Source organism: Sapajus apella, unplaced genomic scaffold, assembly GCF_009761245.1.
Source record: "Sapajus apella isolate SASKATOON/1434 unplaced genomic scaffold, GSC_monkey_1.0 scaffold33, whole genome shotgun sequence".
Taxonomy (NCBI): Eukaryota; Metazoa; Chordata; class Mammalia; order Primates; family Cebidae; genus Sapajus; species Sapajus apella.
The window spans coordinates 15,940,362-15,954,061 of NW_022436973.1; the positions used below are offsets into that span (position 1 = coordinate 15,940,362).

General features: G+C 39.7%; 1 protein-coding gene across 4 annotated transcripts in view; it reads right to left on the bottom strand.

Annotated features, from left to right (window-relative positions):
* SNAP25 (synaptosome associated protein 25) overlaps positions 1 to 13,700 on the bottom strand; it is an 86,638-nt gene that overhangs the window by 11,830 nt on the left and 61,108 nt on the right. For 3 of the 4 annotated variants that reach the window (XM_032295419.1, XM_032295421.1, XM_032295420.1), the window contains 2 exons: positions 10,668 to 10,716; positions 3,026 to 3,143 (listed from right to left, as the gene is read on the bottom strand). In XM_032295419.1, coding sequence (XP_032151310.1) covers positions 3,026 to 3,143; positions 10,668 to 10,716 — 167 coding nt within the window. Of the gene's footprint in view, positions 1 to 3,025; positions 3,144 to 3,310; positions 3,429 to 10,667; positions 10,717 to 13,700 lie in introns of all 4 variants that reach the window. The other variant, XM_032295422.1, reaches the window with a different exon arrangement.

Consider the following 13,700-nt stretch of genomic DNA (forward strand, 5'->3'; position numbering starts at 1 on the left):
GGTACTTCCAAACAGTCACCATACATCCAGAGTTGATGTACAAACCTTTGTCCACAGAGACAAAAAGTAAAAGAAGCATAGTGAAATGAATGCAGGAAAATAGAAGAGAGAACAAGCCATCTAGCACCAAAAAGGGAAACCCCTCTATGTCTTCTTCATGCACCAGCTACAGGCATGAGTAGAAAGTGAAGCATTCTCATTTAAGCCAAACTACTCCAGAAGTTGACCATTCTCGAAAAAGGCACTAGCAGGACAGTAATAGCCTTCATGAGGATTTGAAACGCAGGTTCAGTAGCTTCTTTGTTGGGCTGAGGGGCAGGGTGGAGAGTGCTTACAAACTCCTACTTTAAACTATCCTGGGGTTGTAATACAGGAGAGTGGTTTAATGCTGGTATGGTCTCCATGGGCTGTATTCACTGAGCTGCCTTGGAGAAAAACTTAAAATCCAGGCATACCTATTGTGCCCAATAGAAACATGTGCAGCATATCTTGGTGGGTGTTGTAATTAAAGGCAATCAAAGATGTTTTTAGGTTCTTTACATAGTAGAAACCACATGCTTTTTAGTCCAAAAACAAGAGACATTCTTTGGTCCCATTTTCACATTTTCTATTCTAAGACACCAGGATTTAACATTTTTTTTTTCTTCTTTCACCAGAGGACTGTAGCCATCTATTAAAACTGGCTCTGATACTTGCAGATTGGGGACCAAGCAACCCTGGAGACAAACTGGAAAACAGTACTGATGGAATTTAAGCAACTCCCACAATCAAATCTATAATGCCACAGGCCTCAGTGCAGTCAAAATGTATTGCACCAAAGGGCCATGGACCCATTCAATGAAACAAGATCCCCAAACTAAATTTAATAGGGCTTAGAGCCTGGATTTTTCAATTTTAATTTTTCCAACTCCCCATCTCCTCCCTCCTCAGATTAAAAGAAGGTATATGGACTTTGTGATGTTTTCTGCTATGTCAAATGTCGGCTATACCATCTTTGGCAAAGTCAAAGGAGTGGGAAGTATGCGTTTCTGAAAGAAGGCAAACCACTGCACCCACAATGCTGCACATAGACTCACATCACTGCCGTACATCTACCATAGTCCCTCGAAACATGCCGAGACAGGGCGAAGCCCTCAGAGAGTCCAGGGCACCACCAGCCACTGCGTTGTGACACATGGTTTTTAAAGCATTATTTACACACAATAGGGAACAACTCAGTCAAGCTTTGAAGCTTAATTTAGGGTCTCTTGTGCATTAAGGAAATTAGTGACCACTCAAATGTGGAATTCATAGGAGCCATCATTTCATTAGAACATTAGAATCCATCCCAGGGGACCCTGCCTCCACCCTTTCTTCACACACGATTGATGAAGGGGGGAAAATGTATCTGTTGGAATTTATCACGAAACGAATGGAAATCTCACCTGGGGACGAGTTGCCACGGAAAGGAATATACAGTCAAATCTTGACTAACTGGAATGCTTGGCCATGAGTTTTTTTGATGAATTATATGACTTTCTTAATGAACAGTGGGACCATGGAGGAAAATTTTCTTTCATGGGTGATGGGTGAATATCTTTTCTAGACTCCTGAGCCATTTTCCTGCCTAAGAGTCTTAAGGTAGAAAACCAGATTGAATCTTTCCTTGGTTATCATTTATATTGATTACTTGATGGCCTTTCTTGCGAAGATCAACTGTTATTGTTTGGTTCTCATAGATGTGGAATTTGCAGGAGGATGGAGACTGAGTGAGACAATGCCCACTACCTAGACTGCCCTGGAAGAAAAACCGTTTTACATTTCTGATATGAATTTTTTTAATTTTTTTCTTTTTTGCTAAAAATGGAAGGGAGAAAGAGCATGCAGCTGAGGTTTCCAGTTACCTAGATTCCAGTTAATCAGGCTTTACTGTAGATCATTCTTTAAAAAGCAAATCTTTAAAAAAAATTTTTTTTTGCAATATGAGCCCCTCCCCCTCCTAAACAGGAAGTGGGATATTTTAAATCAGCCTCAAAGTTTAAAGGATGTGAATGGTCATATAATCTGCTAAAAATGATGTCAATTTCTATTCTAAAAGCTAGGATCAGGAGAGCTTTTAGGAAAAAGGGTTCTTTTAAAAGGGGGAAGTGGGAGGGGTGAGGGAGACTGGATAAGGAGTTTAATTTTCCAAATGCATGTTGGACAGTCCACTCATGCATTTCTTTTTCCACCACTAGTCAAATGAGATAATCTTCCAGAACCCTCAGTTTTAGATTCCTTCTGTTGCAAACCTTTATAACCACATGTCACATTTCTGCTACATTCCAAAAAAGCGTTGCAGAACCTTTAGAACAGTTGAATGTTTTGTGATGTTGTGCATGCAAAATCTACACATTTCAACATTTCAGCCAGTGTACTGGTAGATCTTCCAGGGAGAAGAATTTGGGAGGGATGGGTCCAATTTGGGTAAGGCTTGAGCGCTTCTTGCTGAAGAGCTCTTTGCCTCTGTTGGGTGCAGCAGCAGCATCTATTAACCAAATTTGGCAACTGGCGGGCAGTAGAAAGGGAGAATCTCTGTCATATTCTCTAATTTATAGAATGCTTCCTTGGGCCAAATTACCTGTCTCTTTTATTTCAGAAAAAATCAAACCCTCATATATGTGTTTCTCATCTTCTAAACTTACCCGCGGCCTTTTCTAAATCTGCAATTTTGACCCTTGGGGTTGGGGAAAAGGAAGTTCCCTGGGTGCCTCTTTCTTGAGGCTAGCCTCTGTCTCAAGGTACACTTTCTGGAAAATGTTGAAACGTTCATCAATAAAAGTTGCTGACAGTGAAGGTTTCACTGTAGTATGCCTGATTTTTAATGCATCAACAGTAACTCCTGCTAATATCATCTATGCTATGAGATGAATGCATTGGAGACGGTATTGATCTGTTCTGCATGCCACATGCTCATCCTGCTTATGAGCTTGGCAGGAATGAGCTTGTCAAGGCTTGGAGATGGGCCTTGGGAAACCAAAGCTTCAGGCAGGCAGGCAGCACCTACTTGTTACAGGGACACACACAAAGCCCGCAGAATTTTCCTAGGTCCGTCAAATTCTTTTCTGCTTCTTTCATGTCCTTATTGATTTGGTCCATCCCTTCCTCAATGCGTTCCAGTTGTTCTGATTAAACACAAGTATTTTATCCCCACAGAATGAAGCAGATGGAAAAGGACAAAGAAAAAAAAGACAAAACTTCAGACATTCACTTTGACATTAAAAAAGAAAAAAAAAAAAAAGAAAGAAAGAAAACTGGACGCCACAGATTAGAGCTGGTACCCAGTACCTACTTGTTACAAGGACATATGAAAAGGCCACAGCATTTCCCTAAATCTTTTAAATTTTTCTCAGCCTCCTTCATGTCTTGGTTGATATGGTTCATGCCTTCTTCGACACGATCGAGTTGTTCTGGTTAGGACAAAGGGATGACAGTGTGGAATGAATTTTTTGGGGGTTTCCAACAGAACATGAGAAATGACTATGTGAAACAGAATTTGAAAGAGAAGGAGAGATATCGCAATGCATTATCCAAGAGGATGCATTGTTGAAGACCGCTACCACTGCCCTACACACGTACGGGTGGAAGGAAACGAACAAAAACGATGCTCAAAATAGTTTGTAATTCAAACATGATGGGATGGGGTCGAAGGCCTGTTTGATTCTGAGTGTCCTGGAAAACAGCACAGCATATTCACTTACTCAGGCACCAGTGAAACTCAGGAGAAAAAAAAATAGGGTGTTAGTTTATGTTTTAGGCATTCCAATGTAATGCTACTAGAGAAAGTATCTGTTGCAACTTTAAAATATCTCCATCTTTTGGTTTTTAAGCATCCCCAACCAGATAAGGGTAGAAAATAGAATCCATTTTCTTCTTTGGAGACAACAGCAGCAGCAGCAGCAATCATAAGCAATGGATATGGACCTCTTTCCTTTTCCTAGCAGTGGCTGTCCAGCCAGAGGTAGCCTGTGGTCTGCACTCGATTGTGCATATGTAATTCATAAAAGCTGTTAAAAAAAAAAAAAGTAACATCCACACAGCAACACTGTAAGTCCTGGAACATTACAATTCCTCTCTCATCCTGTGACTTAATTGCTATGAATGTTTTGGAAGGCATTTCACTTCTCCGCCCCGTGATTTCCAAGTCTATAATGGCAGGCGTGTCAAACACCAAGCCCAGGCAGAAAGCAGGGAGAATGAGTGTCTCTTTGGAGGTAGGGTGAGGGACTGGAGCATAGGACAGTACAGAGTCACTGCTGCTAGCATAGCTGACCTTAGTGTATCTAAGACACAGATCGACAGTCATAAAAATGAATCATACTTCTAGGTTGCCAGGGTTACATATACCAACTTGATTAATTTTTTGAATTGTGTCACCAAATTGAGATAACTACAAGTTCAAGGAAAGGATTTTTAAAACAACTTTTAAAAGACCATTAAAGGAAAGCAGCAATGGATGTCTTGGCTGTCTAATTACAAAACCTAACTACATTTCCATTCCTCTTTTCATCTGTATTTTCATGCATGCATGCCTATGCCTCCTGGAATAAAGGCATGCCTAGAATACAACTGATAAGTACATTCCCAGCCTAGGGGCATACATTATCACTTAAACACAATTTCACATTAAGTTATACAGTGGAAATAGTGCTTCCAAAAAATTAAGATACATTCACTAGTGACCCAAACTGCCAGACTGTGAATTTGGAAAAAAAAAAAAAGGCTACTGTGTTTTCTTTTGTGAGGCTAAATAGCAGAAATCAGTTCATGAGGAATCTATTTCTCCTATGCTTCTTAAATGATGGGTGAAAAAAAAATTTCATTGTTTATCCAGCCTTGAATACCTGGAGGAAATAGCAAGGTAGTGCAGGAGAAGTTTTGCTGAATAAATACAGGCACAGCAATGGCTTTAAAGAAAACTCCTTAAAAGGGCTAAATATGGCTGGGCACAGTGGTTCATGCCTGTAATCCCATCACTTTGGGAGGCTGCAGTGGGTAGATCACCCGAGGTCAGGAGCTCAAGACCAGTCTGGGTAACAAGGTGAAACCCATCTTTACTAAAAATACAAAAAATTAGCCGGGTGTGGTGGCATGGCTGAGGCAGGAGAATCTCTTGAACCCAGGAGATAGAGGTTGCAGTGATCTGAGATAGCACCATTGCACTCTAGCTTGGGCAGCAGGAGTGAAACCGTGCCTCAAAAAAAAAAAAAAAAAAAAAAAAAGAGTGGTTGGGGGATATATATGGCAATACTCTACATGAGAGAAGATTTTTTTCCTAAGAACTTCACTCCAGTTTCCTTTTAAGAACGCAATACATAAGTCTGTAGATAAAGGTAAATATTCAAGTGGTGGGACTCGTGGGGGGAAAGGAGCTTATCATCAGATGAAGAACCATTATATGTACAGACAGTAGGGATACCAAATCCCAATCAAATAATTGCTAATGGTCTTTGGGAGTATGGGCTTGAGATGGATTGGAGGAGGTATCTGGGATCAGAAGAAGAAATGCTGCACTCAGCTAATGGCAGCTGAAATAAGCATAGATTATGGAGTGGGGACACATATGCAGTTATCTGTCCTTTTTGAGGAGTTTCTCCTAGGTTACAAAGCAAGTTGATAAATTTTTTTGACCAAAATATTAACTCGCTGTAAAGATATCAGGGACCCATCCACTGTGCTTCCAGAGATTAGGAGGTAACATATATATGTGAATTGGTGCACAGGTGTCTATGAATTAGATAATTGATACTAAAAGGGTAAAACAAACAGGCAAGTCTAAATCCATATTTCAGAAAGCTGGGCTCTGCCATCGGTTACCAGCTTGATTTGGCAAAGGCTTGACTAAAAGAGAAAATTCCGAAGCTGAATTTGATTCAGAAAACTATTCAGAAAACAGTTGACTCAAAACACTATTTTATAACTACCAATATCAGTTGAGTATATATTTATATATGAATTCTAAGTCAAACCCTTAATTTAAAAAATATTGTGGAATCATTTTGTTGCAGAACTTTTAACAGTAATATTAATTTTTAGAGTGTACTGAGTTATGTTTGTGGAGATGTTTGGCATATTGGGACTTCACAGCACTTCAGTGATTTCTGTGAAGATGTTTCTCAGGAAATGCTGAAAAGCTTCTCATTCTGGGATGGACAGCAGCATCTCTGAGGCTGATGGAGCGCACCATCTGGTGTTGACTGCTTTTGATCTCCCTAAGCTTGTTCTCTGGCTGGTTTCTGTTTATTCTTGGAGGCTGGGAGGATAATCACATTTTGAGTAGGGAGGGGTCTTCTAGTAGACGACACTATATGTTGGGGCCAGAGCTTGGGCTTTCTTTTGCCATGATGTTGGATCGCTGGTTATTTGTGATAGATCCACCAATGATAAGATGATCAAAGATTTATGTTAATGTTTTCCACTAATGTTTTTCCAATGACTGGTGAAAACAAAATTTCTACTAATCTCTCCTAAGTAAGACAACATGGGGCCCTTAGTATTCTCAACCTGGTAAAAATCAGTAGAAGATAGTAAGTGTTAATACTATTAATCTAGTATGCAGCCTTCATGAGTATATCTAGTTATAAGACACTGCCTATGTGAATTTCATTTTCCTTGGCATTGATGAGCATATAGAAATTTATTTAAATTTAAATAGCCATAAGTGGCTATCATGTTGGATAGTAAAGACTTAGTCATTCATAACAGATATTGGTGAGTGGACTTTAGCTAGAGAGATGGTTCTTCAAATGCCACCTTGTAGTGCCATGAATCTTGTAAGAAACCTGACTCTCTGGACAGGGATTTACTTTGTCTTTCTTCTGTCAGATAGCAGACAAAGATTTCACTGTTTAGTTGGGAGTTGATCCCAGGGGATTTTCCCAAAAGCCACATCTTCAGCATCAAAACAGACATATAACCCAGCAAAGACCAGCAAAAGGAACAAGCGATATGGAGGTAAAAGTCTACATTAGTGCCAGAGTCATTTGGGGACTTCTCTTGGTGACAAAGTTTCTAGAGGAATAAAAGTCCCAGGGCTCAGTACATTTCCAGGGCTGTGTTGCCATGCTCAGTGCTCCTTGGTGTCTCCTGGTACCTGGGTATAAAGCAAGAATCCCATAGGAAATTTCCCCGTGCAGTCATTTAACTGGACAACCTGGAATGGCCTGGCCTGACCCAAGAGTGGTTGGGATGGGTCTTTAGAAGGATGGCTGTTTCTTGAGGCTCCCATGCTGCTGTGGGGTAGAAATAGTCAACACTTTTGGTGCTCAAGCATAAAGAAAATTAGTAGAGCATAACTGAAGAGAAATGTCAAAGCAGTTACCGATCTAAACAAGTAAAGGCATATACAAAATTAAAACGCATTTATAATGGCAATGAAGATAGTTGTTGACATGATCATCTGTCAATTAGAAAGGTCCTTCTGGGTACCTACTGCCTAATTAAGGGGGTTCTGAGTTCCTATTATAGTATAAATGAAATATGTACCATTTAAGACTGGGCAGAAACCACCCACTTTTGGGGGTTTCACAGTGGCATGTTTCTCATCAGTATCTATCTACTCATCACACATCTGGTAAAACCCAGTCTATCCTTGTTTAACTGAGGAATTCAGCATTTACTGTGGTATGACCGTAATTGAAATGTCTTAGCCAAGAACTTTAAGTGTCTCATGGGGAAATCTGTCAAACAGACATCCTATTCTGCTTTGTTTCTCAGAGAATAATACATAGATGATTCTGGAGATCATTTGTGCTAAAGAATATATATTTTTACATTTTTATGACGATTTCAGCAAATTGTTATCTCTGTATTTTCTTTATCAAAGTACAATGCAATTTATCACTCATGTAAGCCTGTTATTCATGTTTTCTCTTTTTGATACCAGGTTTGTATATATTATTTTCCATGTTTTTATGTCAGTGCTTTATTGTTCGGGGGGAAAAGGCTTGATCCCAAATCTTTCCTAAATCTACCCTCCATTGCAATGTCTCTTTTTCTACCCGCCTCAAGTTACAAATTATTAACTTAAAAAAAAATAAATAAGGTGAAACTGCTAATTATTTAAGTGTGGGTACCACTCTTTTATTGGGCTCTTGCTGTTTAGTTATTTTATTTATTTACCTCTTTTGAGACGCAGTCTAGCTCTGTTGCCCAGGCCAGAGTGCAGTGGTGCAATCTCAGCTCACTGCAACCTCCGCCTCCGGGGTTCAAGAGATTCTCCTGCCTCGGCGTCCTGAGTAGCTGGGATTACAGGTGCATGCCACCATGGCTGGCTAATTTTTATCAGAGACGGGGTTTCACCATGTTGGTCGGGCTGGTCTTGAACTCCTGACCTCATGATCCACCCACCTCGGCCTCCCAAAGTGCTGGGATTACAAGCGTGAGCCCCCATGCCTGGCCTGTTTAGTTATTTTTAAAAAGCAATGACTTGCTGCACCCTGAGTTTCAAAGCCTGGGACATTGTTACACAGATCTAGCTAACAAGTCACATGATAATAATAAACCCATTTGGAGAGTTCTGAAGACTTCCACTGCAATTGCAATACCTTCAACATGGAACTCCAGTAGACTTCATTATTTGTATATAACTTTTGACATTTGTATTGTGAAAATTGAAGGTAAAGCATTGGAGTTTATGTTCAACATTTTTTCAAAACTTTTTTCTCCATTTTTTGGATCAATTGGTATATATTTATTGAAAAAGTTTAATACAAATAAATAATATAAACCAAAAGTCTTTATATGACAGCCAGATGCCTCTAGCTGTGCAACTATGCACCCTGCCACAGTGTTTACATTGAGGCCAGGCTCTTCCTGTGATGCTTCAAGCCAATGGCTGAGCACAATGGGGCTAGCTGGAACATTTCTGCCCAACACAGGGCTCCTCTAATCAGCAATCTTTGCTTTTGGGTTCCCATGAGCTTGGCTTAGGGCTTCTCAGAGTAGGATTGCAGTGTGAAGCTCTTCCCACCCAATTCTTCCTTCTCCATCTACGTTTATAGGGGTCAGACTTGATTCATAGTCTGAAGGCTATCCCTACCTACTCCTGCCCCTCTTCCCTTGACCAATCACAGACATTTCCCAAATAAATCTCTTTTGCTTCCTGGCATTTGCTCCCCAGGGGACTCCAAAGAATGTACCTTCCTCCAGTCCCTCTGGCTCCCATCCCAAATCCACAGAAGTCAGTAAATAAAGATTTACCTCATTTATTATGTTGGTTGCAGAACATTTCTTTTATGGCTGTACCACAACTAATTGGACTGGTCTCCTCACCGACAGACATTTAAGTTGTTTCTAATATTACATTATTATGAGTAAGGCACATGCATTTTTCTTCATATAACTGTCAATGCATATCTGCAGTGTAAAATTCTAGGAGTGGAGCGTCTTGGTTAAAGATAGACACAGTTTAAAATGTGAAGTTATTATTAAATTATTCTTCAAGACATTTGTATCAGGCTGCAGTGCCCAGCTGTAGAATAAGAGTTTCTGTTTTCCCAACATATTCACAACACTGGTTATTATCAGTTTTTAAAATTTACACCAGTCTGCTCTAAAAAGTGCTATATTTTCCTGGTTGATGATTAGAGCATGGTTTCATACACCTATGATGACATCTTATCTTACATCCGTTTTTTTCTTTAGGTTGCTGCCCTTTTTTTTTATATGCAAGGGCTCTCTAGATTTTAGAAGTGCCTTCTGTCTGTTATCTGTAAGGCATGTTATTCCCCACAACTTGAGGTTTATGCTTAGAGTTTATTTGTGGTTTCCTATGTTGTGGATGCATTCTACATGTTTATTTTTGCCATTTAAAAAATAGTCATGACTCCAAACAATTTTCTAATACATTTACAAAATATGAATAAAAAAACTTTGCAGAAATCTGTTTCTTATTATAAGAATCCAGAATGGAATCAGGTAACTGACTTGTGGCTAGAATGATGTACAATCTCACCATAGGGCTAGATACATTGAGACAAAGAAAAATGATGGTATTATACTTTTTGTTTCCAGGTTAGGTATAGAGATGCTATATTAAAATGCTAGCTGTCTGATTTTCCTTGCTTCTAGTATTTCTGTAATAATTTTAAAAACAGGCCAAATATTTCAATTGGTTCAATGTTCTATTCTCCAAATAATTCCCCTCAGGTTATATTCTGTGAAAGATAGTTCCCAGGTATTTAAGAAATACCCATAGTGACTTAGAAATCAAAACTACTAGATACTGAATTGGGATGGTCAAAAGTAGACAACATGATATACCACGTTCTCATTCTATCTAGGTATTATTAGAAGAAATCCAAATTTATTGGGAAAGTTTGGGGGCAAGGATAATAAAAAAATTCTTACACTGTCCAAAGTACTATCACTAAAAAAACAATGGCTTTTGCTTCAAAATTCTGTTACCCCAAAATATATAACAGAGATAGTAGTATCATTGATTCACTCATGAAGAAGGCCTCAACATTTCCATACGTTCAATCTTTTCAACAGACAAAGAAAAACAGCAACGTGAAAAACCTAAAACCCTCACATTCTTGTACATGTGTAACATATGTCAAAATGACCTCCTGCATATGCACAAATAATTTTAAAAATGCACATTATTCAGAAGCTGAATTGTTCTTACTGAAGAAATCTGAACTTACCTCCTTGTTCATCCAACATAACCAAAGTCCTGATACCAGCATCTTTACTCTACATTCCAATAATGGTAGCAAAGTTGAAAAGGAGTTAGAGAGAGAAAAGAGAGAAAGAGAAATCAGTAAGGGGACAATTAGCCCTAGAAATGGAAAATGAAGAAGGACCAAAAGGAAAAAAGGGAGGAAGTACGGACGAGAGCCTTGATGGGTTGGGGAGGGATAGAAGAATGGACCACCTGTGGACTTGCTCCACCAGTGATGTTCTGGGGGGAAGAGGACTGGAGCACAGTCTCCATGGGGTAGGGCTAGGGTGGGGCCTGCATCACATCAGAATACACAAACTTCATATTGTAATTTCACATACTGTAATTTTATGTTTAGAAATAAAAATGTCTACGGTTTTTATAACACCAATCACAGAAAGCAAACCTTTGGAAATTTTCTAGCTTTAATTTTCCTCTTTGTCATGATCTATCAGAAAATCTTCAGCAGTGAAACTGGGGAGGGATGCCCCATGGGGAACGTGAGGAAGAATCTTGGTGGTGGGGGTTGAGATTTTCAGATTCAACAGAAGAGAGCATGGCTTTGCAAAGGTTGGGAAATACAGCTCAAAGGGACTCATTCTCCTATTTTCTCTCTCTATAGACAGGGTCTGCAGTATTTAGAATGGGATTGAGATAAGAAATAAGGGCTCTTAATTCTGAAATCTAAAATTCTGCATAATAATCTAGTGTGAGAAATTCCTTTACAAGCTTTACAGAAATTATTTTGTGAAGGAGAAGTTTTTAAAAGGCACCCTTCATCTGCTTATTATTCAAACAAACCAAACGCCACCTGAACTGTGGGCAGGAAGAGAGTGGAAGTTGGTGGGCAGGACAGAAGGAACCAAGATATCTGTGTCACTCATACTTAAGAATCCTAATTGCTAGAAAGTTTAATCAGTTAACGCCTTTCATTTTACAGGGTGACTGCTAATGAGTATAAAATGGCATTGCTTATAGTTTGAATTAATTGGTTTTTCAAGTAAAGCTCATTGTAACCCCAGAATAAATTTTAAGCTAGGAATACTCTCGCGGTACTTATTTTCCACTGACATCCTCTGAACTAAGAAAGAAAAGAGAGAGATGCTAGTGGAGGCCACCAAAGGGCTTTTAAACAAATAGTATTTCAACAATTAAATTGCAATAGTGCTTCTGAAAAATAAAATCCAACACTGAAAATGATTTCTGTGAGCTTTCATAAACTCATCATTTTAGAGAATGTGTGTAGTTAAATATTCAGGACACAAAAGCCTCCTTTGCCTTTGAGCACATGTTGATAGGCTTTAGTGGCAAAGTCAGGATGTAGTATGAACAGGGCTGGCCAAGGATGGCCTCAGGAGTCATTGACAGCACAGACTCTGGAGCCAGATGTTAGATATAGTGAATCCCAAGTTTCTCTTCAAAGAATCAGTATGTCAGTATGTTCAGCTCTCTTATTCTTTGATAGTTATTCTTTAATTCTCCATTGTAAAGTTTTCCTTGTAGTTTCAGTAAATAACCTTTTCCACCAGTTCTAATCAGTAGTTCATATCTATTCCCCCGGTCCCCTGCTTGTCTTGACTCATCCCAGTTACCTGCTCCGGTCACCTGCTCCAGCCATCTGCTTTGACCCCTGGCTACTTGCTCTGACCTGCCTGTAACCATCCTTCCGGCCTGTAAACTACCCACTGTACCACTCCGGCTCGTACCCATCCTCCCTTTAAAAACAGCTGATCGGGATTAGTCTAGACTGTGCAGTCTAACCCTAGCCAATAGGGGAATGACACAGCAGTAGGGGTGACCCTCCAACAGTCATAAGTACCCCTTTCCCTCCCTTGTTCAGGTGTGCACTCGCCATTGTTCCATCTGTGAGCCATACCCTTCTATAGAAGCAAATGGCCTTGCTGAGGACATTTATATTTGAGTGCTATTTCTTTTGTGGCATGGAAAGTTCTAATTCTAACACAGACTCTCGGCTGGAATGCTGGTGATTTCACTCCCTAACTATGGGGCCTCAGGCAAGTGTCCTAATTGTTCTGTGCCTCAGTTCACTCCTTTGTAAGACAGCAATGACAATAGTTAATACCTCGCTGAGGTGGTATGTGCAGTAAACGAATTAATATGTGGAATGTGCTAGAATGGAGTCCGGCCTACAGTTAGCGTTACATAAGTGTTTCTAAAATAAATATATTCAGAAAATGCATCTATAGCAGGCTATCTAGGCAAACTAAAAATATCATCATTATCAAGTATCTGAAGCTTCTCGACCACTGCTTCCCAAACTTGAATGTGCATATGAATCCTCTGCACATGAATCGTCTTGTAAAATATAGATTCTGATTCAATAGGGCTAAGGTAGAGCCTGGGCTTTTCATTTCTAACAAGCTCCCTGAAACATGGAGCTGGTTCAGGGACATACATACACAAAAACCTTCCAAAATATTTTCTTAATGTGTTGTAAATAGGCTTTTGTCTGTACTAGCCTGTATTTCAATGATTTCTTTGCTGTTTTGTGGATCTTTCTCCATTTCTTGTCAGATGAAATTATAAAAGGCAGATGGCTATTCAGGCATATGGATGTGACAATGTAGGTTCTGCTGAGGGCAGAGGCATCTCGGAGACCACTTTCTCCTCAAGTACCCAATCAGGCCACACGTGACATCCTTGCTCCATTCTTTTGGGGACAGTGGCTGGGAAAAAGGTTAGTGATTTTAGTTTGGCCAGTCCAGCCCTCATCAGTTTGGACTTTCTTGATATTCTATCATACCCATTTATTTTTATGTGGAGTCCTGCAAGTATAATTTCACATTTGTCCAATTTGGCGCTGAATGTTTTAACACTAGAATGATTCACGGAACTAATTTGAGGGAGTAAGCGTTTTTTAGGTTGCCCCAATTTGGGAGAACAGAAGCAGCGAGCACTGATGTGGGAGTCAGGGATGCTGGGTTGTGCTCTTAGCTCAGCCAGCAGCCAGTCATGAGACCTGGGAGAAACATCTGACCTTGCAGAATGTTTCTCC